The 23,503-nt window shown below is 28.9% G+C and overlaps 2 protein-coding genes across 4 annotated transcripts; one reads left to right on the top strand and one right to left on the bottom strand.

The window, feature by feature from the left end:
- The first annotated feature begins 2,383 nt into the window (after positions 1-2,383).
- Positions 2,384-9,578, top strand: LOC111680374 (high mobility group protein D). Of its 2 annotated transcripts, none has more exons than XM_023442008.2 (3): positions 2,384-2,563; positions 8,885-9,117; positions 9,238-9,578. In XM_023442008.2, the coding sequence occupies exons 2-3, from the start codon at positions 8,968-8,970 to the stop codon at positions 9,424-9,426; spliced, it is 339 nt and encodes a 112-aa protein (XP_023297776.2). In that variant the 5' UTR covers positions 2,384-2,563; positions 8,885-8,967; the 3' UTR covers positions 9,427-9,578. The 2 variants fall into 2 exon arrangements, with proteins under 2 accessions (XP_023297776.2, XP_046811238.1); XM_046955282.1 differs by lacking the exon at positions 2,384-2,563 and adding an exon at positions 7,110-7,254.
- Positions 9,579-15,446: 5,868 nt separating this feature from the next.
- On the bottom strand, positions 15,447-22,103 carry LOC111680377 (transport and Golgi organization protein 11). Of its 2 annotated transcripts, XM_023442013.2 has the most exons (3): positions 21,975-22,103; positions 21,019-21,698; positions 15,447-16,517 (listed from the first exon to the last, which is right to left on the bottom strand). In XM_023442013.2, the coding sequence occupies exons 2-3, from the start codon at positions 21,568-21,570 to the stop codon at positions 16,245-16,247; spliced, it is 825 nt and encodes a 274-aa protein (XP_023297781.2). In that variant the 5' UTR covers positions 21,571-21,698; positions 21,975-22,103; the 3' UTR covers positions 15,447-16,244. The 2 variants fall into 2 exon arrangements, with proteins under 2 accessions (XP_023297781.2, XP_046810287.1); XM_046954331.1 differs by lacking the exons at positions 21,019-21,698; positions 21,975-22,103 and adding an exon at positions 16,619-16,753.
- Between the last annotated feature and the right edge of the window lie 1,400 nt (positions 22,104-23,503).

Here is a 23,503-nt window from a genome sequence, read left to right on the forward strand (position 1 = left end):
CACAGATTAATTTATATGTTTAACTTACAGATATAAGTTTTAAACATTTTATAAATGTAAGCTTAAGTGGCATATATTTACAAAAAACAACAAAACAATTTATATACAAACGGAATAAATATATGCAATGAAAAAAATTATAAAAAAAACAACTACAAAAAAACACACTGAAAAAAATATTAAGTTAAATGCAATAAGTATAGGAAATATTAAAAACAAAAACCAACAAAACAAAAATTTCCAGTTTTATTTTTTATTATTATTTTTTTTTTTAATTATTTCCTCAACAAAACTCCCCCCGCCAACCTTCTTAAGTTCATTTTTATACAAAAACAAAAAAAAACACAAAACAAAAAAATATTTTCATCATTTGTTTTCTTTTTTTTTACTTTAATTTCGTTTTAAGTTAAATTGTATGTAAATTTATAATTATTTTCAAAAAATAATTACATTTTAAAAATCTTTAGTTTCAACTTAATTTTTAACATGTATGTGTATATGTTTATATACAATAAAACAAATTTAAAATAAAAATTATAAAAAATAACAAACAAATAAGAAATACAAAAAAATATTATAAAATACAAAAGAAAAAGCAACAACAGCATTTTATTTTATATTTTTCTTCTTTTTTTTCCTATTTAGTTTTTCATTTTCTCCTTTTTTTTCCAGTTTTTCTTAAAATCCTTTAATATTTATATTAAAATATACTAAATGGCTTGGTATAATATACATATATGTATGAGTATGTGTGAGTTTGTTAAAATCATTAAATTGTATTTAAAGAAATAAGAACATTTTTTTTAAACAAATTTCATGCATATTTTAAATATTATATTAAAACAAGATAAGAAAAAAATACAAATTTTTAACAAGAAAATGATAAAAAAAACAAAATAAAACAACAACCTTAACTTTAAATGTACATGTATTTGTAGATTGAGAAAAACTTTAAGAAATCATTAAAAGAAAATATAAAAAAAAAAAATCCCACAAAAAAAAATTTAAAAAAATATAAAAAATCAATTATATACATTTAAAAAAATATAAACCAAAAAAAATATTTAAAAAAACAAAATGAAAAATGTTGTTATTATTTCACAGAGATTTTGAATATTTAAAAAACAAAAACGAAATCATCCCAAATTAGAATATTTCAACGAATTTTGAATCACAATTTTAATACATACAACAGGGAAAGCTGGTTCAAAACTTAACAACAATAACAAACCAGGCATGGAAAATTTAAATTTTAAAACGGGAAAGTACAGTTTCAAAGTACTAAACAAATTTTCAGCTAGACTATGGCCTCTATTCTGCATTTCAATTTGAATCGAAATTTCCTCCGTTTGGAAACTTTTATATTCTAAATTTCGATTCGACTCTCGTAAAGCATTGCAACAAAATGGAAATGCTTCTTCTTTTTCTTACGATTCAGTTTTTTGTTGGAATACCTTTTTCGATCGTTGTGTAACTGAATGCGTAAACGTAATAGAAATGTGGAATAGGGAGACTAGACTATAGATTACGCTATAGACTAGACTACACTATAGACTATAGACTAGACTATAGACTAGACTATAGACTAGACTATTGACTAGACTATAGACTAGACTATAGAGTAGACTATAGACTAGACTATAGAGTAGACTATAGACTAGACTATAGACTAGACTATTGACTAGACTATAGACTAGACTATAGACTAGACTATAGACTAGACTATAGACTAGACTATAGACTAGACTATAGACTAGACTATAGACTAGACTATAGACTAGACTATAGACTAGACTATAGACTAGACTATAGACTAGACTATAGACTAGACTATAGACTAGAATATAGACTAGAATATAGATTAGACTATAGACTAGACTATAGACTAGAATATAGACTAGAATATAGATTAGACTATAGACTAGACTATAGATAGACTATAGATAGACTATAGACTAGACTATAGACTAGACTATAGACTAGACTAAAACTAAGTTATGATCAAAAGAACTGAATAACCTCACTTTTTTACTAAAATATTATTTTTGTGAAAAAATGTACGACATTACATATTGTAGTTATAGCTTTTATAAGTCGATAACTATTTTGAAAGTACTTCTTCTAAAATTTAGCAAAATCAAAATAAAATGATTAACTCATATCTTTTTCTATAAAAGTTGTGAACACTGTTTTGTATGTAATATATATAACAAAACTCCACAAAACCCAACACTAGTTCCTTCAATGTACTAATAAAACCAAAATGCAACTCTAAAAGTACTGAGTATTTGTTTATTTACTTTTAGTACTAAGTACCGGCAAACTAAAACAAACAATAACCAAGTACTGGATAACCAAATATTAAATGCTTCCTCAACCAAGCGGGTACAAATTTGCTATGCAAGTACAGTCAGTAGAATACTTTCAAAGTGAATTGATTTGTTGGTGTTATTTTTAAAGTTTTTCACAAGATAATTTAGTTTTTATCTAAAAAACAAATAAGCAATTACAAAGAAAACGTTTTAAACATTGTTTAAACACACAAAACCCAGTGACATTCTAGGTAAGAAAATTGTTAAAACACACACAGAAAACAAAATGAAAATCAAACAGCCTAATCATCCATCCCAAACATCGATTGATGTGCAAGCTGCGTGTAAGAACTAGACGACACAAGCGATGTATGCATGTCGCCTAGTTACTTCTTTTAGGGGTAAATTTTTAAATTTAATAATGCTTTTTGTAATAGAGTTTAATGTTGCAATTGTTGTAAAAGATTTTACTTTTGAATTTGTTTCATTTTTAATAAGTAAATTTGGTTATTTATGGCATTTTTTTCAAATGGCAAATTAAGAAATGTGTTTGGGTCATTTACATCAGCCAGCCATATTGATTTTTAACCGGTTTACTGTATGTAAAGTCGCTTTATTTTGCAAGCGATTTTATTTATAAATTTTGTTAATTTTCCGTCATTTAGTTTCTTTTATAATTAAAACAAAGCCGGCTTTGTTTTAATTTATGTTTTTAAGTTAAAAAAAAGCTTACTTTTTTGTATTTTACCTTTCTGTGCATTTTCTTTGTTTTTGTTTTGGCGCCATTTTTCAAATTGTTAGTGTTTTTTGTGAAAAGAAACGAGTGTGCAGGAAAATTGCCAAAAGTGAGAGAGAGAAGAGTGTTTAAAAGAGAGAACAAAAATTGTGCAAACAGAATTTAGTGTTGGAAAACGTTTTCTTATACATATATTGGCTGCAAAGTGTGTGATAATGTCCTTAGCATTTTAAAGTTTTAAGAAGTTTGTATATTTAGCCATTTTAATTGTTGTATTTATGAGTATTTGTTTAAAAAATTATAATATTTTTGTTATATTGCAAAAATTTACATTTTATAATGCAAATGACATGCGTTTTATAAAATCTTACCTTCGGATGATATACACGAAAAAATTTTTTGAGGAAACATTAGGGGGAGTACATTTTAAAAATTACAGAAAAACGTTCCATTACACAAATAATTTGCTATAATTTGCTCTTAAGTTACTTTATTATTCTGTTTATTTTAGTTATTGAACTAAGTATTTATATATAGAGGATTCCAATTAGATTAGTCTTCAAGAGGTTTTGATAGCTTAAAGTTTCGATGGTTAGGTTATGCAGACTGTACACTACAATGAGTATAGCTTTACTTGGGTGCAAATTGGTCCCTTTGTAATGCCCGAAGTGAAAATAAGATTCGTAAAGATACAAAAGCGATAAAGACAGCAATGAAAGATTTAAGATGGTTAGGTTATGCAGACACTACAACGAGTATAGCTTTATTTGGGTCCAAATTGGTCCCTTTGTAATGCCCGAAGTGAAAATAAGATTCATAAAGATACTAAAGCGATAAAGACCGCATTGAAATTATTAAGAAAAGAAGAATAAACTGAAATAGATAAAGTTGGTATGAAAAACATTGTGGTTTTAATTACACACGCATTTCGACGATCTTAAAAATGCAAGAATACGTTCAGGTTTAACAGTTGATAGATCAGAAAAGTAAGCCTGATAACGAATCGTTTCAAGAGCCAGGCAGTTACACAGAAGATGAGTAATTGTCTTCTCTACTTTTGACAACTTCTACAGAAATCATTGTATGAAAGATCAATGCGTCTTGCATGGTTTCGATAATTGCTTTAGTTTTAGTTAAATATAAAACTGATCTTGGTTCAAATTACCTTGTAAAGGATTGAATAAGCTTAAGCATTGAAATGAAGCTAAAAGGTAATGAATACCTTAGTTAATATCGAATTGCAGAACTAGATATATTAAACTAGGCTTGTTTTAAACTTTCCTATCGGAATGATTTCAATCCCGCAGTTATACCTTTAGATCTTTACAGATCTCTGTAGCTTATTTAATATCGAACGGCGGATATAGATACATTACTCTTGGCTTGTTTTATACTTTCCTATCGGGAAGATTTTAATCCCGTAGTTATTCCTTTAGATCTTTGCAAAACTCTGCAGTAGAAGTTATGATTGTTCGATGTAGATTCGGCAATCATGCAAGATGTTTTGATCTTTTATGGAATGACAAGTTATCCTTGGCTCATCTTCAATATAATTGGTCAGCTCTGTAAACTATAGGTCTCCAGATAATGATAAAGGTTATATTTCTATAATCTGTGGGATTCTTGAATTGGATTTGATTGTTCAATCCTACAATTCGATGATGTATTATTACTTCATCTATTCCCGGTCACTGTTGCTGTTTCTTACAGACTTTTTCAAAGTGTTCTTATGGAGCTAAGATGAGCTTCACAGATGCGAAAACTAACCTCACTTTAGGTTCTTGCATACTATTCATGGAACTAGATATTTCGTTATTACTTTTAAGAACTTATTCTCTTGAACTTTCCAGTAGGTTAGACATTGGTGTTGTAGTCTGGTAGACCGGAGGTTGTGGGTTCGATTCCCACCTGAGGCACTGGTTAAGCAGCGCACAACAGGCCCGATAGAGGCCTAGATATATTTCTTTGGATTTGATGTATATATGTGCATCCTGCTTTAAAACTAACTAACGTCCACTGCTAACTTATCATTTTTTTTCTGAGAATTGCTTGTAATCTTAATAATTTTAAACAGAAATCTCTGAGACAATACTAGTTCCCAAATCTTTCTAAAAGAAAACAAAAGTCATCGATAAAGAAAAACATTTTCCGATTCCATCTTCTTTAAAACTAGTTCCAAAAAGGACAACATCAAACAACATTAGCTCTTAAAGACTAAGTAATACATAAAAGAAAAGTCATCGATTAAAAAAACATGTTCCGATTCCATCTTGTTTCTTTAAAACTAGTTCCATAAAAGACAACATCAAACAAAAAAAATTGTTTTTAAAGACTAAGTAATATATAGAACGATTACTTTGACCTTAGTATGGAACCATTATCATAAGTTATAGAACTAGTAGAACTTTTGCTGTAATTTTCTTAAACATTATGTTTTCTATAAGTGATCTTCAAATTTCTAAACCATTTTCAATTTAAAGAACTTTTCTTATCTTATTTAGATCCTAATAAATCGTATTTAATAGTATTTATTAGTTAGATTTTAAAATATTTAAATAGAAAACCAAACTATTCCTAAAAAATGTTTGTTTAAACATGATTTTCTTTAATCTAAAGAAAATGCTTATCTCTAAACTATGAAAATAATTTTCATCACAGATTTTCTTGATATTTTCTTCTCTTTTATATAGTTTTACATGAACACACAATTTCTTATCTAAAATCAACAGTATAGATATCTGTTGGTTTTAGATTTATTTATATTTTATACCAGGTTTTATTTGTGTTTAAAAATTTATCCATTTTGTTTTGCTCGTTAAATTCTTTTGATAAAATAAAACTTCCAACTGTTATTGAACATAATAATAATAACAAAGAAAAATTTGGCGCCAAATTATCAAAGCGCAATTTTAAAAACAACTTTTCCCACAATTTTTATGTTTTGTAGGATTTTGAAAAAGAATTTTTTTTTCGAGCTAAACGCCATTGCTAGGAGCTAAAATAACACATTGTTTATAAATTTGTAAACATTTTTGAACATTTTGGCATGATACAACAAACTAACTAGTAATTTAGGAAAAGAAATTGTTACTTTTTCTAGAAATACTCTTTATTTTCTCTCTTATTTTGAATTTTTTTTTATAATTTTATAGAAGAATTATAATGTTTTCTATTTCAAAATGAAATAAAATGCCTGATGCATAAAACCCAGACTTAAATTGAAAATTTTTCTCTTCTTGTACAGCACAACCTCTTCATACAAAACATACGAAAGAAAACGAACAAAATTTATAATAATAATATATTTATTGTATACTTCATACAATACTCTGTATACTATTATGAGTTTCATTCGTTGATTTTTACATTAATTTATATATTTTACTACCTAACTCTGTGTATACAAGCAACCTTAAATCTACTCTGTAGATTCTTTATAGAGGAAAGAATATTTGCCTTATAACAAGTAGAGTAGAGTATAGAGGTAGAAAGAAATATTTTAATGGGAACAAAATTTCAAAGGCAAACGAAAACAGCAGCAGCAGCATCTGCTGTTTTAATATTGAATACTTTTTCCATACTACATACAACAAGGGTTCGTTCTTTTCACACAACATTTTATGTCTATAGTATAGTTTGCGTGTAGTCTCTAGCTGTTGGGGTATATTGTACATATACTTTATACAACATACATATAGTTTAGTTGCCTTTACTTTGACTGACTGCCTGCCTTGCTTTGCTTTGCTTGTGCCTTTTCTATATATGTGTTTGAGGATTTACACTGCGTTGTTCAAACGTTTGTTTGTGAGTTCTTTTTATAATACTACTACCACCATTTTTATTATTAGTATTTGCTTTAACAAAAATATACGTGGTTGTGTATTAACTCTGATGACTGGCCTGACTGTCTGCCTAACTGACTGCCTGCCTGCTTGTTTCTTGTGTGTATACAGGCAATTTTCCACTATACTTCTACTGTATTGCTTTGCTTAACAAGTCTCACACCTAAACGTTAAAAATTTTACTCTACAGTACAGTTGAAGTTAAGGATCTCAAGGAAACAGTTCTATTTAAATAATATTGCTTAGCAAAATTAAAAAAAAAAATTTGAACAATATTCTAAAAAAACAAAAATTGTTGATAAAAAGAAAAATTTTATAATTTTTCTTCTTTGCAACAATTAATTTTAAAAAAATTTAATAAAAAGTGAGTGTTAAAAAGGAATTTATAATTAAATTATAACAATTAAAAAAACAAGAAATTATAAAAGAAAATTTACAAAAAATTATTTTCAAATTAAAAAAAATAAATAATTAAATTGAAAAAAATTAAAATTAAATATTAAAAATATCTTGAAAATATGTTTTTAACTAAATAATTTATTAAAAAAACATAATTAAAAAAGAATTTTGTTTAAGAAAAAAAAAGAGCGCCAAATTTGAAAACCTTTGCTTTTGTATTAAAATAAAACTTGTTTATCATACAATTTGTTAAAGAAAAAAAGAGAAAATTTTCAAAATTCTCTTTAAAATTATTGATTTTGATAAAAATTAAAAGAAAATTATAAAAATAATAAAAATTTATAAATTTTCAATTCAAAATTTGTTTGAAATTTTTAAAAATTTCAAAATATATAGGTTTTCAATTTAAATTTCTCTTTGAAATTATTAATTTTGATAAAAATTAAAAAAAATTATAAAAACAATAAAAATTTATAAATTTCAATTCAAAATTTGTTTGAAATTTTTTAAATATTAAAGTTTTTAATTTAATTTTCTTTTTCAAATTATTAATTTTGATAAAAATTAAAAAAAAAATATAAAAAATTAAAATTTATAAATTTTCAATTCAAAATTTGTTTGAAATTTTTAAAATTTTTAAAATATATAAGTTTTCAATTTAAATTTCTTTTTGAAATTATTAATTTTGATAAAAATTAAGAGAAAATTATAAAAAATTAAAATTTTTAAATTTTCAATTCAAAATTTTTTTGAAATTTTTAAAATTTTCAAAATATTTAAGTTTTTAATTTAAAATTCTCTTTTAAAAAATTATTAATTTTGATAAAAATTTAACGAAAATTATAAAAAAATTAGAATTTATAAATTTTCAATTAAAAATTTGTTTAAAATCTTAAAAATTATCAAAATATTTAAGTTTTTAATTTAAATTTCTCTTAAAAATTATTAATGTTGATAAAAATTAAAAGAAAATTAAAATTTATAAATTTTCAATTCAAAATTTATTTGAAATCTTTAAAATTATCAAAATATATAAGTTTTCAATTAAAAATCTTTAAAATTTTTTAAATTTCTTATTAACAAAACATTTCAGTTTGTAAATTATAAAAAATAAGGAATTTGTTAAAAAAAAAATATTTAAAATTTTTTTAAATTGTTTTGGTTTTGTGAAGCAAAACTTTTATGGGAAATCCCAAACCAGTTTAAAATTTTCAAATTTTTGAAATTTTTAATATTCAAAACAATTTTGTGATAAATTTAAAGAAAAATTAAGAAATTTAACAAATTTTTAAACATTTATCTTAATTTTTAACAAATTTTGAAAGTAATTACAAAAACAAAGACAGCACTCTTCAAAAGAAACTAAATATACCTTTAGAATTTTAAAAAACAAAATTATTTAATTAAAAAGGACTTTGAAACATCAACGCCATTTATCGATCAACCTGCTTCATCTAAGCAGGATGGAACTGATAAACAATACCCATCTTAAGTTGTTTAGAAAGAAAAAGTTCTCTTTTTTATAAACAAAACATTTAAAATTCTATTTTTTTTTAATTAAAAAACAAATTTTTTTTATTCTTTTCTTCCTACAGAAACACACAAAAAGCTTTTCAACAGCTTCAAATTTTATAAATTTATAAAAAAAAAACTTCACACAAAACCAAACAAAAACACAATGACAGACAAACCAAAACGTCCTCTCTCCGCCTACATGATCTGGCTTAACTCTGCCCGCGAAGGTATTAAACGTGAACATCCCGGCATTAAGGTCACAGAAATCGCCAAAAAAGGCGGTGAAATATGGCGTGGCATGAAGGACAAATCGGTAAGTTTTATAACAACAAACATTTGAGCATTCTAAACCTCTTGCTCCTCCTCCCTGCATCTTTTTAACATGAAAACTAAAAATTAAACATTTTGTTCTGTTTTTGTTGTTGTTGTTTAGGAATGGGAAGCCAAAGCCGCCAAGGCCAAGGAAGATTATGAAGATGCTGTCAAAGAATTCGAGGCCAATGGTGGTAGTACAGCGAATGGTGGTGGTGCTGCCAAAAAACGTGGTAAGGCTGCTAAGAAAGTAGCGAAAAAGAGCAAGAAAGCCGATTCTGAAGAAGAGGAAGATGATGAGAGCGATTAAATTATATATAAATAAGTAAACAAACAAACACTCAAAAGAAATAAACAACAAAAACAATTCTCACAAGCAGCTGGCGCAGCAGCAGAGCCAACACACAACAAATTGTAAAAAAGAAAAACAACATTTTTTTTTCGCCCCCCCCCGCAAGAAAACATCAAGAAATTTGTTAGAAAAATTTACACTTTCCAACTTGTAACTTTTGTTTTGTTGCTGTTAAGTTAAGGAAAATTGTTGTTGTGTATTTACTGCCAAAATTCCCACCAAAATTTGTCAACTAACAAACACAAACACAAACCAACAGCTTAACAGCAGCTTAATACATAATTAATTAATTTTAAGATATTCTTAAAAAAAACAAAAACAAAAAACAAAAGCAACATATTCTTTTTATTATATTTGCAAGTTTAGTATTAAAAATAAGAGGTTTTGAATTATATAATAATATTAATAATTTCTAAAACTTATGCCAATCTTTAATTATTAATTTATCTTTTTTAAAACATTGTTAAACTTAATAAATTGGCCATTTGAAACAAAAAAAAACAAAAATTGTAAAACTGTGTAACACACAAACCTCTTATATATAATTTAAACAAACAAACAACAACAAAAAAAATAACGTTTTTTTCTTTTTCAAACATTTTTTGTACAAATCATAAAAAAAAATTAATTTAATTTTAATTAAAAAAAAACTAAAAAATATATTAAAAAAAATCCTCCAAAAACAATTAAACAAAAATTTTATTTCTTTATCTTCAACACAAACACAAAAGTTTTCAAACTTAAAAAAATTAGCAAACTGTGCAGCTGCTTGTTTTCTTTTTTTTATATATATAAATATATAAATTAAAATATAAATATTTAGTATATTTAATAATTCTTCTTTTTGTATAGAAAAGAAAAACAAAAAACAAAAACAAAGTTGTGTAAAAGTCTTGTTAAAACGGTATTGCATTTCTAATTCTTAAGATTGAACAAAATTCTTTTAGAGGAGAGCCAGAAAAACAAACAAACAAAATCATCTAGTATTGTTATATTCTAATAATCTTTTAAAACAGATATTACAAAAAAAATCACACACTTATTTGTTTGTTTTGCAAATTTTTATCACTTACAAATTGACAATTTTTTTTTTTTTAGTTTTCTCTAAACAAAAACCTTTTTTTCATGTTTTAAATGAATTTTAAGAATTTATACAAAATTTAAGTTTTATTTTCCACACAAAAATTCCATTTCATTTACTTATTGAAATTTTTGAAACTCTTGTCTTGTGTACATCTTTTTGTTTTCATAAATTTCTTTAAGTTCTTCTTCATATTTCACCTTTTTTTTATAATTTGATTTTCTTCCTTTTTTCCCAGTTTTTTTTTTAATACATTATTTAATACACATGCAAACACATACATAAAAACAAAGTCGTTTAGTCATTGAAAAGAAAGAAACAAACAAATTATAAATGTATTAATATAATATTAACAAATTAATTAAAACGAAGGAAAGAGATAAATAAAAAAAAACTTTATAAAAATAAATAAGAAAATATAAAAAATAATATCTTAAAAAGTGTTTTTGTTATTTGGGAGGTAATACAGCCGGAACATAAAATCGCTACTTCAGACTATAAAACATAGCACTACTATTCTATAGCCAATACATAAGTCTACGCACTAGGCAACAAGCTATTCTATGAAAATACCCGAGTCACAAACTAAACAGCAAACTAGTCTATACACTAGACAGTAATGGAGTCTATAGTCTTTATACTAGTCTTCATACTAGACAGTAAACTAATATATAGGCCAGACAATTAGCTAGTCTATAGAATAGACAGTAAGCTAACTTATAGACTAGACAGTAAGCTAGTCTATAGACTAGACAGTAAGCTAGTCTATAGACTAGACAGTAAGCTAGTTTATAGATTAGACAGTAAGCTAGTTTATAGACTAGACAGTAAGCTAGTCTATAGACTAGACAGTAAGCTAGTCTATAGACTAGACAGTAAGCTAGTCTATAGACAAGACAGTAAGCTAGTCTATAGACTAGACAGTAAGCTAGTCTATAGACTAGACAGTAAGCTAGTCTATAGACTAGACAGTAAATTAGTCTATAGACTAGACAGTAAGCTAGTCTATAGACTAGACAGTAAACTAGTCTATAGACTAGACAGTAAGCTAGTCTATAGACTAGACAGTAAGCTAGTCTATAGACTAGACAGTAAGCTAGTCTATAGACTAGACAGTAAGCTAGTCTATAGACTAAATAGTAAGATAGTCTGTAGACTAGACAGTAAGCTAGTCTATAGACTAGACAGTAAGCTAGTCTATGGACTAGACAGTAAGCTAGTCTATAGACTAGACAGTAAGCTAGTCTATAGACTAGACAGTAAGTTAGTCTATAGACTAGACAGTAAGTTAGTCTATAGACTATACAGTAAGCTAGTCTATAGACTAGACAGTAAGCTAGTCTATAGACTAGACAGTGAGTTAGTCTATAGACTAGACAGTAAGTTAGTCTATAGACCAGACAGTATGCTGGTCTATAGACTTGACAGTAAGCTAGTCTATAGACTAGACAGTAAGCTAGTCTATAGACTAGACAGTAAGCTAGTCTATAGACTAGATAGTAAGCTAGTCTATAGACTAGACTAGACAGTAAGCTAGTCTATAGACTAGATTAGGCAGTAAGCTAGTCTATAGTCTAGGCAGTAAGCTAGTCTATAGACTAGACTAGAGAGTATGCTAGTCTATAGACTAGACAGTAAGCTAGTTTTATCTATTTTTTAAAGTTTGCACACTTTAAACTGGAATCCGCTGAAGTACTCAATGTTCATATGGGAAATTGAGGCTCCTGCTTTCGATAATTCATCAGCAGTTCTCATGTCTCCGTATCCAAACGAGTAAGCCTTTTAAATGACGAGGAAGAGGAAGAATCTATCGAACATCTTGTCTGCGCTAGCAGACATTCTATTTATATATCTAGGAAAGCGACTATTTGACGATTTGCCTGAACTATCCAGTCTTAGGCACCAATAACTGTGCCTTTATCAGTCACAGTTATTGGTTTTTAAGACCACCAAGCCTTACTTAACCAAGGCACTTATAAGTCTACAGAGACATACCTTCTATCTCCTCCTCTACTTATATCTTAACTCTTCATTACTCTCAGTATTTAATTCTATACTTACTCTACGCCTCTCTTATGGCTAAACCCTAAAACTCTCCCTTTTCCTTCTCTATTATCTTCACATGTATCACAAAGGGACCAACAAGACCCAAATGTGCGTCTTTTCAGCCAGAATACCTAACCTAAGCCTTTTAAATGTCTCACAAAGCTGCTTTAGAATGCCAGCATTTCTAAACTAATCGCGACGTTGTGTATACATCTCTCAGGAATTTAACTGCTGACAGATTTAAATATCTCTATTTAATATTGTGTAATACCGAGATAATAAAATAAAGATAATAAAAAGTTTCTCTTGAGGTGGACGTGCTAGTTAGAGGTACGAAACTTGTCTAAGATGATAGGGATAGACAAGTGAAACTTCTTATTAACCCTATTCTGCATTTTAAAAACGTTTCCGAAATTACGCAGCGCTTGCAAATTGGTATTGGAAATTTGTCTTTACGACTGTTTGAATTCTGTATTCTGCATTACGATCGTACTAACATTTCTGTAAGTTGTTATTTTAGTGACAGAGCTTCGAATCGAAATGCAGAATTCAAAAGGAGCCAAATGGAGAAAATTTCGTTTCGAGTTGACTGGATAAGAGCACTTTCGAGTTGTCTGGATAAGAGCAGTCTAAAGATTTTAACAAGGATGCGAAGATATAGAGAAACTAAAGACGTATGATCACTTAACACACCGGTGTTCTAGAATTCGGAACCTCAGATTAAAATGATTGGTAAATAGGTTCTTTGACATTCATTTTTTGACTAAGTTTTATGGGGAAATTAAGATTTTGGAACAATTCTTTCTTACGAACATTGTTTTCTTAAAACTTTCAATATGAAACGCCTTAGGAATGAGCCTGTTTTCATCACTCTCTCCCCTCTTCTTAAGATCTTTTTATAGACTTCACTTTCGTGAGAAGGGTATATATAAGTTTGTCATTCCGTTTGTAATTTTTATAATATAATTTTCCGACCCTATAACGTATATTCTGGATCCTTATAGATAGCGGTGTAGATTAAGCCATGTCCGTCTGTCTGTCTGTATGTTTGTTGAAATCAGTTTTTAGAGGACCCCAGATATCGGCGAGATCCGAATCGATTCTAGAGCAGCGGAGCAAGAGTAGCAGAGGAGTGTTGAAATAAAGTATGTGGAGCCTGGCTTAAGTTAAAAGCCATAAAAGGGAACTTTTTGGTGCATTTTCATTTTTCAAAATTCAAAAAGTAATTTTCTATAATATTGAACCTAGAAACATGGGATTAAGTACGTAGGGTATGAATTAGGTGAGAAACCATAAAAGGGACATTTTCAGTACTTTTTCGTTTTTCAAAAGGTACTTTTTGAATATTATATAATATTGTACCAAGGAACATGAAATTAAGTATGTAGAGTCTGAATAAGGTGAGAACCCATAAAAGGGAACTTTTGGGTACTTTTTCGTACTCTTTTGAATCTTCCATAATATTGAATCGAGAAATATGAAATTAAGCATTTTCTCTATCTTGTGATCTCCACACTGTACGGGAAGGGAATCACAAATGACTTTTTGAACTTTATTTCTTGTGTGAATGGGCCTGTTTTCATCACTCTCTTAACTGTACTTATTTTTTGTTTTCTTTTAGTATTTTCTCATTTTTGAGATTTTAACACTCTACGAAGGAAAGCACAGGGGACTTTTTGATCTCCGAGTGGAGTTAGATCTCCTTAACCTAAACTTAGAAGTAATAACTATTTAAACGTATCACTAAGATATAAGACAGCTTTGTGATTTCAAAGAGAACTGACCAAGCAGCCTGTACATTTCCCTATTAATTTCTAATGAAATGAATGGAATGTTTGCATACCATTAAAAAACTTTGTTATTGTTTTAAATGTTTTTCTTTATTCTGTTTACTAACTTTAATCTTATTATTGGTGTGTTATACTGAAAACGTGGTTTTATATCTTTTGTTTTTTTTTTAATTTTTAGTGTATTTTTTTTATTAGAGATTTACAAAAGTAAATCTTGTTAATTATATAGATTGAAATCATTTGAAATATATTCACAAAACAATGTCACACAATTACATAAAGTCATTAAGCTTATAAACTAAAACAGACACATGAGTGATTTAACAATTGATTTAATTTATAAAAAAAAACGAATTTTTAACGAAATTATTGTGCTTTTTTTCGAAAAATATTATAATTTTAATTAAGAAAAAACAACAGATTTGTTCAATTTACAATCGGTGTTGTACGCTTGTATAGTAGTATGTCGTATTTTTTATTGCCGGTTCACACTAGGAAACTTTTTTTTTTTTGGGAAACTTTTGATTTTGCATGAGAGAGAAAAAGAAAGAATATCATTCATTTAGGGAAACTTTTGATTTTGCATGAGAGAGAAAAAGAATATCATTCATTTAGGGAAACTTTTGATTTTGCGTGAGAAAGAGAAAGAATATCATTCATCTCTCTGGCGGTACCGAGTTTCTTCTCATTCGTACAACAACAAATAAACGCAATTAATACGTAGTTTCTGAAACAAAAGTTTCTTTTTGTTAAGGAAACTTCAAAAAAGAATTAAGAAAAAGTTTCTCAACAAAAGTTTGCTAGTGTGGACCAGGTCTAAGGAAACTTTAAAAGAGAATTATGAAGAAGTTTCCTAGTGTAGACGAGGTCTTATTGTTTCAAAAAATTTTATTTGAAAAAATGTTTATGACATACAACACTACAACGATACGACATCGATTGTGAATTGTACAATTATTTAGTATTAATGTTTTTAATTAATCTTTGTTCTATTTTATAATAATATATTTAAACATAAAAAATTAATTAATTTAAAGTAATTTACAGTTTTATTTTTTTAATTTTATTTTTATATATAAACTTCATTGTATTTTATATGTAAAACTAAAGGAGTTTTGTTTTATGTACGTAAAGTGTTATATTAGGGTGGTGTAGAATTTGTTTTCGTATTATTTAATTGTAAATATTATAAAGCATAGAAAATATAATTCCTTAGCTTGAATATACATTTCAAATTCGCCATAGATTTTAATTTAAAACTTAACGAAAAACAAGGTTAAAGGAAAACTCTTGATAATTTGTTTAATTATTTAAATAGTTTGTTTATCTTTTTAATGAGATACACACATGCAAAACTAACTACGAAAAATAATCTTAAATGATCAGCAACACTGTTCTCTGTGTTCTCTAACCTTTAAGGTTTAACTTAAACAAAAATAAACAGAAAAAAATGCAAAAAATAGAAAACTATATAAGGTTTACAAGGATGTTTTCCTGCTAAAATGCAAAACCCATAAATAAACTTTTTACCCCCTCTCTTTTCAATAATGATTTCTTTTACTCAACATGTTGTTATTGTATTCAGAGTATAATGTGTGGTATTCATGTCCATGTATAATAATCTTCTATATAAAAGACCAGGCACCTTCTTGAAAAAAACTGACCCTTAGTAAAAAAAATGCTTATCTTTCTGTCATAACTTTTGCACCTCTTTCTTTATACATATAATCCTTTGTGTTCTATAACTTCAGCACATATACTCCTCTTCCTCTACTATATGTCACTCATTAAACACTCTTTAATCTATTACTAATTACTCAATTCTTTTTCTTGTTTTGTATTGTTACTATTTTTTTTTTTTAATTACGATTTAGCCAAACAATTGCTTTCAATACAAAATATGCCAAACCTAAACAGTAGACAATTTTTTCACGTTGTAAACGCTGTTCGTTGCCAATTTCTATATTCAATACTCTACGATTTAATTTGGCCAGTTGACGTCTTAAATATAAGATTTCCTCATGAGGTGTTAAATCTCCCATTGGTGTACCCTCACGATGACTGATCATGGAAGTATCATTTGGATTATAAATCAAGGTCTGCGAACGTTTGCTTGCACCACCTGTTGTCAACTGTAAAAAAAAAGAAAATAAAATATTAAAAAAAAAAATAAATGCAAATTTTGTATAAGAATTTATGGAATAAAATTTGGCGAAAAAAAAATCGGCAGTACCTCAAAATTTCTGAGCACCATTGCTCTTTTTAAAAAAAATCTGCTTATTTTGTAGTTTAATATAAGGATGTAATAGTTATAAATATATTTATATATATATGAGTATTTTGTATGACAGATACTAAATAAAATCTTGATTTTTCTTTTTAATTGGCAAATTATCAAAATAAATTTGAAATATTTATAAAAAGCAAAACACAAATAAATAGTTTGGTTGCCTAGTTATTTTAATATAAAATACATTTCTAACACTGCGCGTTTCTATAGGCTTTTCATGAGTATTTCTCTTCATAAATAAAAATCTCTTTTATACTTATATTCATTTAATTGTAAAGTTTTTGAACCAATCAATGACTTCACATCCATAAACATATACAATAATCTAAGGCAAAGACTAGTTTATAGACTATACTCCAGACTAATCAAAATAATGTTTAATTGACTTTTCTTTTCTGTAAAGTCTATATTAGTCTATAAACTAGTTTACAGACTAGTCCATAGACTAATCAATAGAATAATCCATGTGATATAAAATAGACTAGACAGTAGAATAGTTTATAGGCTAGTAAAGTCAACAGATTGATCTGTAGTTATATCCATAGACTTGAATAGTCAATAAACTAGTTCATAGATTAAAAAAATAAACTAGTGTCGTGGTCGGTTTCAGAAGCTCGTCTTCGTCAATCACTTCGCCCTGACTATCAAATAGATTCCCAAGCAAGTTCCTGCTTAATTGGACGTCCATGTGATCGTCAGAGTTTGTGAAATCGTGTACCTTTTCTCCGTCCGTGCTTACGGGTTTGGGGTCTAGTTTGTCGTCAGGTTCGGAGGCCTTGACTACCTTCCAGTTATGGGTAGATAGGTCAGGGTTTGCACTTTGAAGGTACAACAGAATAGCCTCTGGTTCCCCTTCGAGGAATCTCACTGACCGAAATCACATTTAGTTTCGCGACGGGCCACACTTTCCCTAGTTACGTCACTACTAGTTTAAGCAGGTTTGCTGAGCGTTCGTTGGTGCACGCTAGCAGTTCTATGTGGCCTTGTTACCAGTTAGCATCATCATTTTGGGGAGATGGACCGGGATTTTCCTTGAGAATTTTTCAATACATGTCCAAAATTTTTTGACGAATTATGACCCATTTGTCCTGGGAGATAGCTCCGTCATTAATAATTCTGTCAACAATGGCCCTAACTAACGGTTCTTAGCAACTTCTCTGTAGGGTCATCCTTTTGCGAAGATGGACTGGGATTCTCCTTGAGAATTTTCCAATACATCTCCAGCATTTTTTGACAAATTATCACCCATTTGTCCTGGGAGATAGCTCCGTTATTAACACTTTTGTCAACAATGGCTCTAACTAGCGGGTTCTTAGCAACTTCGCTGTAGGGTCTGTTGACTATACGAATCTCAAATTGCTTCGGCTGTGGGACTGCCTGGAGAGCACGTTCTTCCTCCGATCTCTTCCTCCGACAGATGTAGCTTGATCCGCTACATCTGAGGTTTTTGGAAGATCAGAACACTCCGTGTCGTGCCGTGTCGACCGACTTAATTCCAACCCGCTCGATACAGGTGTAATTCGGAGAACATAAACTGATTTCTTTCGTAGAGTATGAAGATCGAAATATAGGGTGAAAGATTGAAGAAATAGGAAAATAATAATTTCGCAAATATAACGGGTAAATAGGTTAGGTTAACCGAGAATGCCGAGAACACGAGATATTCTAGGATAACGCAAATATGGGTCCTTGGACATAGTAATTGTCAGGGAAACTGTATAGCTGACGAACTTAAGAGGAATGGTGCGATAAGAGGAGAAGATGGTATCTTTCTCACTAACTGTAAGCCACTGGTTCAGACCGAACTATATGAAATGGCTAAACTCAGATGGTTCAGTAAAACCACTTGTCTCAATTCGAGATCAATTTGGCCTCTATACAATGGTCCCAGGTCAAGCTTAATATTAAGCTTTCACAGGAAACAGATAAGAATGCTGATATTATTACACTGTACTATTATCAATCTCGCCAAACGAATGGGAAAACATATAACAATATTTAGGGATAGGCCTAAAGAATATTTCTTATTTAAGATCCCTGTCAGAATACGTAGACTGCGCTATTGTCCAGTCTTGTGCAACATTGCTTATCCTGCAATTTCCCAGTATATAGTCCGGCAATACCCCGTTAAGATCCCTAACAAAATTCTTAGACTACTCTTATCCAGTCCTATAAGAATCTCAGTAGATTTCATCCTTGCTATATTGCAATCCCTTCTACTATTCCACGACCGTTTAAATATGTTATGGATTCTATCGAATATCAACCTCTAAAAGTGACAGATTTGTGGTTTTATTCTTTTATCCCAATCATTTATATCAAGATTCGAACCTAATTCTGCTAGTTTATCTGCAACATCATTACCATGCAGTATTCCGGCATCCAACACAATCTAATAGTGAAGTGTTCTACAATGCACATTAGTTAAAAATTTCATTAGAGGTATGTCCACAAGTGAGCATTGCAAATCATACGTAATTTATTTCATACAAAATTGTGAATCATTTGGTTTCCTTCTGAGATGTGTTAAACAGATGTTATTTTCATTGTTTAATTATAGTTTTTAGTAGAAAAAAGGCTAGTTCTCTACTGGACTTTTACTGTTCATGCGAGTAGCAAAAGATCTGGGGACAATTAGGTATATAATTTTCACATCTTCTCCGTAACTGTCTAGACCTGAAATCAAACTCTGGGACATACCTATTTCAACGATCTATCTGACAAATCTTCACACTTATTCTCTATTTAACAAAACGTTTATTGTATCTGTTTTCTCATAAATTTTTTTCAAATCCACCTTTCTTTCCACTTTCTCTATTTTTCTTTTTTAACAGGAATGAACTTTGGACCTGTTTAAACTTAACCTATAACACCTAAACTGCAGCGATTTGAAAGAGTTTTTTTAAAAACAGTCACCAATTTCTTAAAACTATCATCGGTACCAAGTCTTTAAGTTAGGTTGCTTTTGTAGATCTTTCCTGACTTTATCTTTTTTCTTAGTGTTTCTCTATGCGTTTTTGTAATCGATGATCTTTTGAAAAACATTCGAACTATGATATTCATTTGCAAAGAATCTTAACATCAGTAATAATATGACTAAGAATTTCTTATCTGTAAAACCACACTTGTTTCATTGTGATTTTTAGAATAAAAACAGAGGTAATTTATTAAAGGCAATCATTGTTTACCCATAATGAGTTGTATAAAACATGTGGACAAATGTTTATTTCCATACAAAAAAGAAAAAAAAAACAACAAAAAGAATTGAAGTGGAATTTTTTTAAAGTTGGAGTGTTTTGCAAAATATTTGTATATCCGTATTGTCACCTCAAAATCGAATGTATCAAATGTCTAATACCACAACAGTGGAACTCTGGGTCATAAACAAAGCAGTATATTAAGCAATCTTTATTTCTTTAGCGATCTAGAAATAATCCAGAATAATGGTTGGCTATAACGGATGTATCTACTAAATAAGAAGTCAAAATAGTGTACTGTCTAGTCTTGTTATCTTAGTCGTCATATTGTTACGCGCAATGCATTTCTCAGTTGGACTTTATAGTCTTTCGCAACGATATGCGATCCACTAAATGTCGATCATTCAATCCCTTTGCAATAGTACACTAAATGCACCCACCTGATTAGAGAAAAACTACTTCACAAGAATACAAATCTTCTTCATTTTCTTCAATTTTCCCAGTAGAAACACCAGTAAAGATTTCCACGACAATTGGATCTTCGCTCCGGAATAACCCGATTCTCAAGATTGTCAACTCGGCAACAGCTGTATCAACCGAAGTTTTTCCCCAGGGAAAAACATCAAGTTACAGCCAACCTGTTACAACAACAACAACAACAGCGTTCCCACGGCAATCAGTTCTTCGCAGCGGAACGTATCGGAGTTCAACGAGCAAGGATTGTCAACCCAGCCAAAAAAAAAACTTATAAAATATCTTGTCTACAAAAACCGATAGACTAATAATCTCTACCAGAGATGTTCGAACAAACGAAATATAATAGTTGAAAACATCGGATATCTGTTATATTGTTTTTAATAATGCTATGCCAAATGACATTAAAAATTACAAAATAAAAGAAAAACAATAATGTGGGTCAAGCACAACAAATTGTATAGGGGATGTTAGGAGGATTTAGTTTAACAAATCAATTTTCTTATCTAACAAACAAACAAAAAACTAACTATTGTTTCTAACACCTAAATTTAGTTAAAAGAAACATTTGTTATCAATTTAACTAAATTCTGTCAAGTGGAATTGAATGGCACATGCATTTCTTTAACGATAATCATAAGAAGTTGAACTAAACTATATTCCATAACATACCTGTGAATCGGATTCTACTGAATTAGCATCATTCGTATGAAAGCCCACCACAGCATTTGAAATGCCATTTGCCCTCACATAGGGGGGTGGACGTTCAACGTCGTCATCATCGAAATCATCATCGTCCAGGTCATCGCCATTCTGCATTTTATTCGGTGAACTCTCCTCGGAGGCTGTGGGAAAGTGATGATCATTTAGAGTTATGGTACGTGGAGGTGTCTGTACTCGTACGAAACCCGAAGGATTTTTGGGTAAAATAGAATTTTCCAATTGTATTTCACGCGGTGCCGAACGTGTTTCGAGATGTTGATTATGGCCCAAAACCACTATGCGATCTGGTACATTCATATCGATTTTATCGTGATAATTCCATGAGTTAATCATGCCATTTTGATTGGACAGCAAAAGGTCTTCGTCGGAGTATTCACCCGTAGCCTTAATACGCTTGGGAACACGCATTTTGTCATTTATTTCATGGGCGAATTTGGCTTCATTGTAAATATCTTCATCCAGACCATTAAACATGCGGGTGGGCGATTGTGGAGTAACCATTTTCTATTTGCTCTTATGTTTTTGTATTGTTTAGTAACTTTTTATTCAATTAAAAAATTCTTCTTTGGTTATTGAACTAAAACGTATTTTGTCGTTTTTTGTGTTGTATTCTATTTATTTCTTTCTTACTATTTTGTAATGTTTTCAAAATACGCATACACAAAGTGGAAATGTTTTCAATGCATCCCCAATTAGGAGCCGACAATACAACAAGAAAGTGTTCGTTGCCAAAAAAATATGAAATTTTTCCCGTTTAGAAGTAGGAAGAGAATGAAATGAAACAAAAAAAGAAAACTTGATAATTTAACGTATTGCACAACAAATTTAAACGCTCTTTCTTATGGAAATAGTTTAAGTGACATTTTCTTTGTTTATTTATTTTCATTATAAATAACTTTACTTACATTTTCTATGACAAATTATATTTTTTCCTTTTATTTTTACATAAAAATACAGACAGAAGTTATTTTTTTTTGTCTCTTTTACAGCTTTGCAGCTGTCATTTGGATTCTTTTGCAGACGACAAAAAAATCTTCTGCAAACAAAAACAAAAAAAAAAACGCATACAGAGTTGTTTATTTTAGTAGGATGTGATAATTATAAACGGTTATTTAAAAACAAAGGCAGACATATGAAAGAGTTAATTTATTAGTAGAGAAGGAATTTTATTTATTTATTATTTAGTATAAGTTGTGGCAATAAAAAATATTCGCTTCATTATTACATCAAATTTTTTTGGAAACGATATTAATTTTCAACTAATTGTTTACACATTATTTTTTATTTGTATTGGTAACATATTTTTAGATTATATATACATTTATTCAATATCTTCTTTATTCATGACACACGTTTTAATGATTGTTTTAATTTCTAATGTTCTGCTTACAAATAATTATTATAATGGGTCAAAAAAAAAACAATAATTATCTATAAACCAAAATCAAAATTTAACAAGTAAGAGTGCTATATTCGGCTGTGCCGAATCTTATATACCATTCAACATAGTGTATTTTAAACATCTTTCATAAATTTTAAATTTTTTCCCTACTACATTATTATTACATCAAAAGCTAAACAAAAAGAACAACAACAACGCTAAACGAAATAAAACACAAAATACAAAAGGCATCTAAACCAACAGACATCTAAACATACATAACGAAAAACACAGAAAATCAAAAATAACAACGCAATGACGCCAACAGCATCCAAACCAAGGGTGCCCAAGCCATATGCGCTTGGTACTCTTTTGTTTTTTTAAATGCGCTTAGCTATAGACAGTGTGTTTTCTATACACTTATATGCGCTTAACACTAGCAATACGTTGTTGTTGTTCTTAACAGTATACAAGCAAGAGTAAAACAACAACACTTTCGTATTCATTGCTGGTAAACATTGACGAGACGTAGATTTTGTTTTTGTTTATCGTAAAAAAATTGTTTTAAAAAGTACTTGGAAAAAAATTGTGTTAGTTTTAAATTTCAAACTTACATTATTCACATAAAAATTATTGTACAATAACTCACAATCTACTCTCATATAATTGAAAACGTTTTAAATACTTCTTTCTATTCATTAAAAAATATATTTGCAAAACAAAAGGAAAAATTATTTTATTTTAACAAAAAATGCAAATCATATTTTTTTGTATGTTTGGATTCCAAACATACAAAAAATACACAGCTGAATAAAACCAAATACATCTACACACACACGTGTACATCTTTTTCTCTATACAGTGTTGTTGTTGCTTTTTTTAACAATTTTTTGTATGAAATTTTCAGAGGTTGTCTCGGATTTTTGCTCATATCTCCGTTATTTACCGACCGATTTCGCTGATTTTAAATAGCGATCTTCTCGAAAGCATGTCTAATAGAATTATTGAAGATTCGGATCTCGCCGATATCTTGGGTCCTCTAAAAACTGATTT

This window comes from Lucilia cuprina, chromosome 6 (assembly GCF_022045245.1).
Source record: "Lucilia cuprina isolate Lc7/37 chromosome 6, ASM2204524v1, whole genome shotgun sequence".
NCBI classification, from domain to species: domain Eukaryota; kingdom Metazoa; phylum Arthropoda; class Insecta; order Diptera; family Calliphoridae; genus Lucilia; species Lucilia cuprina.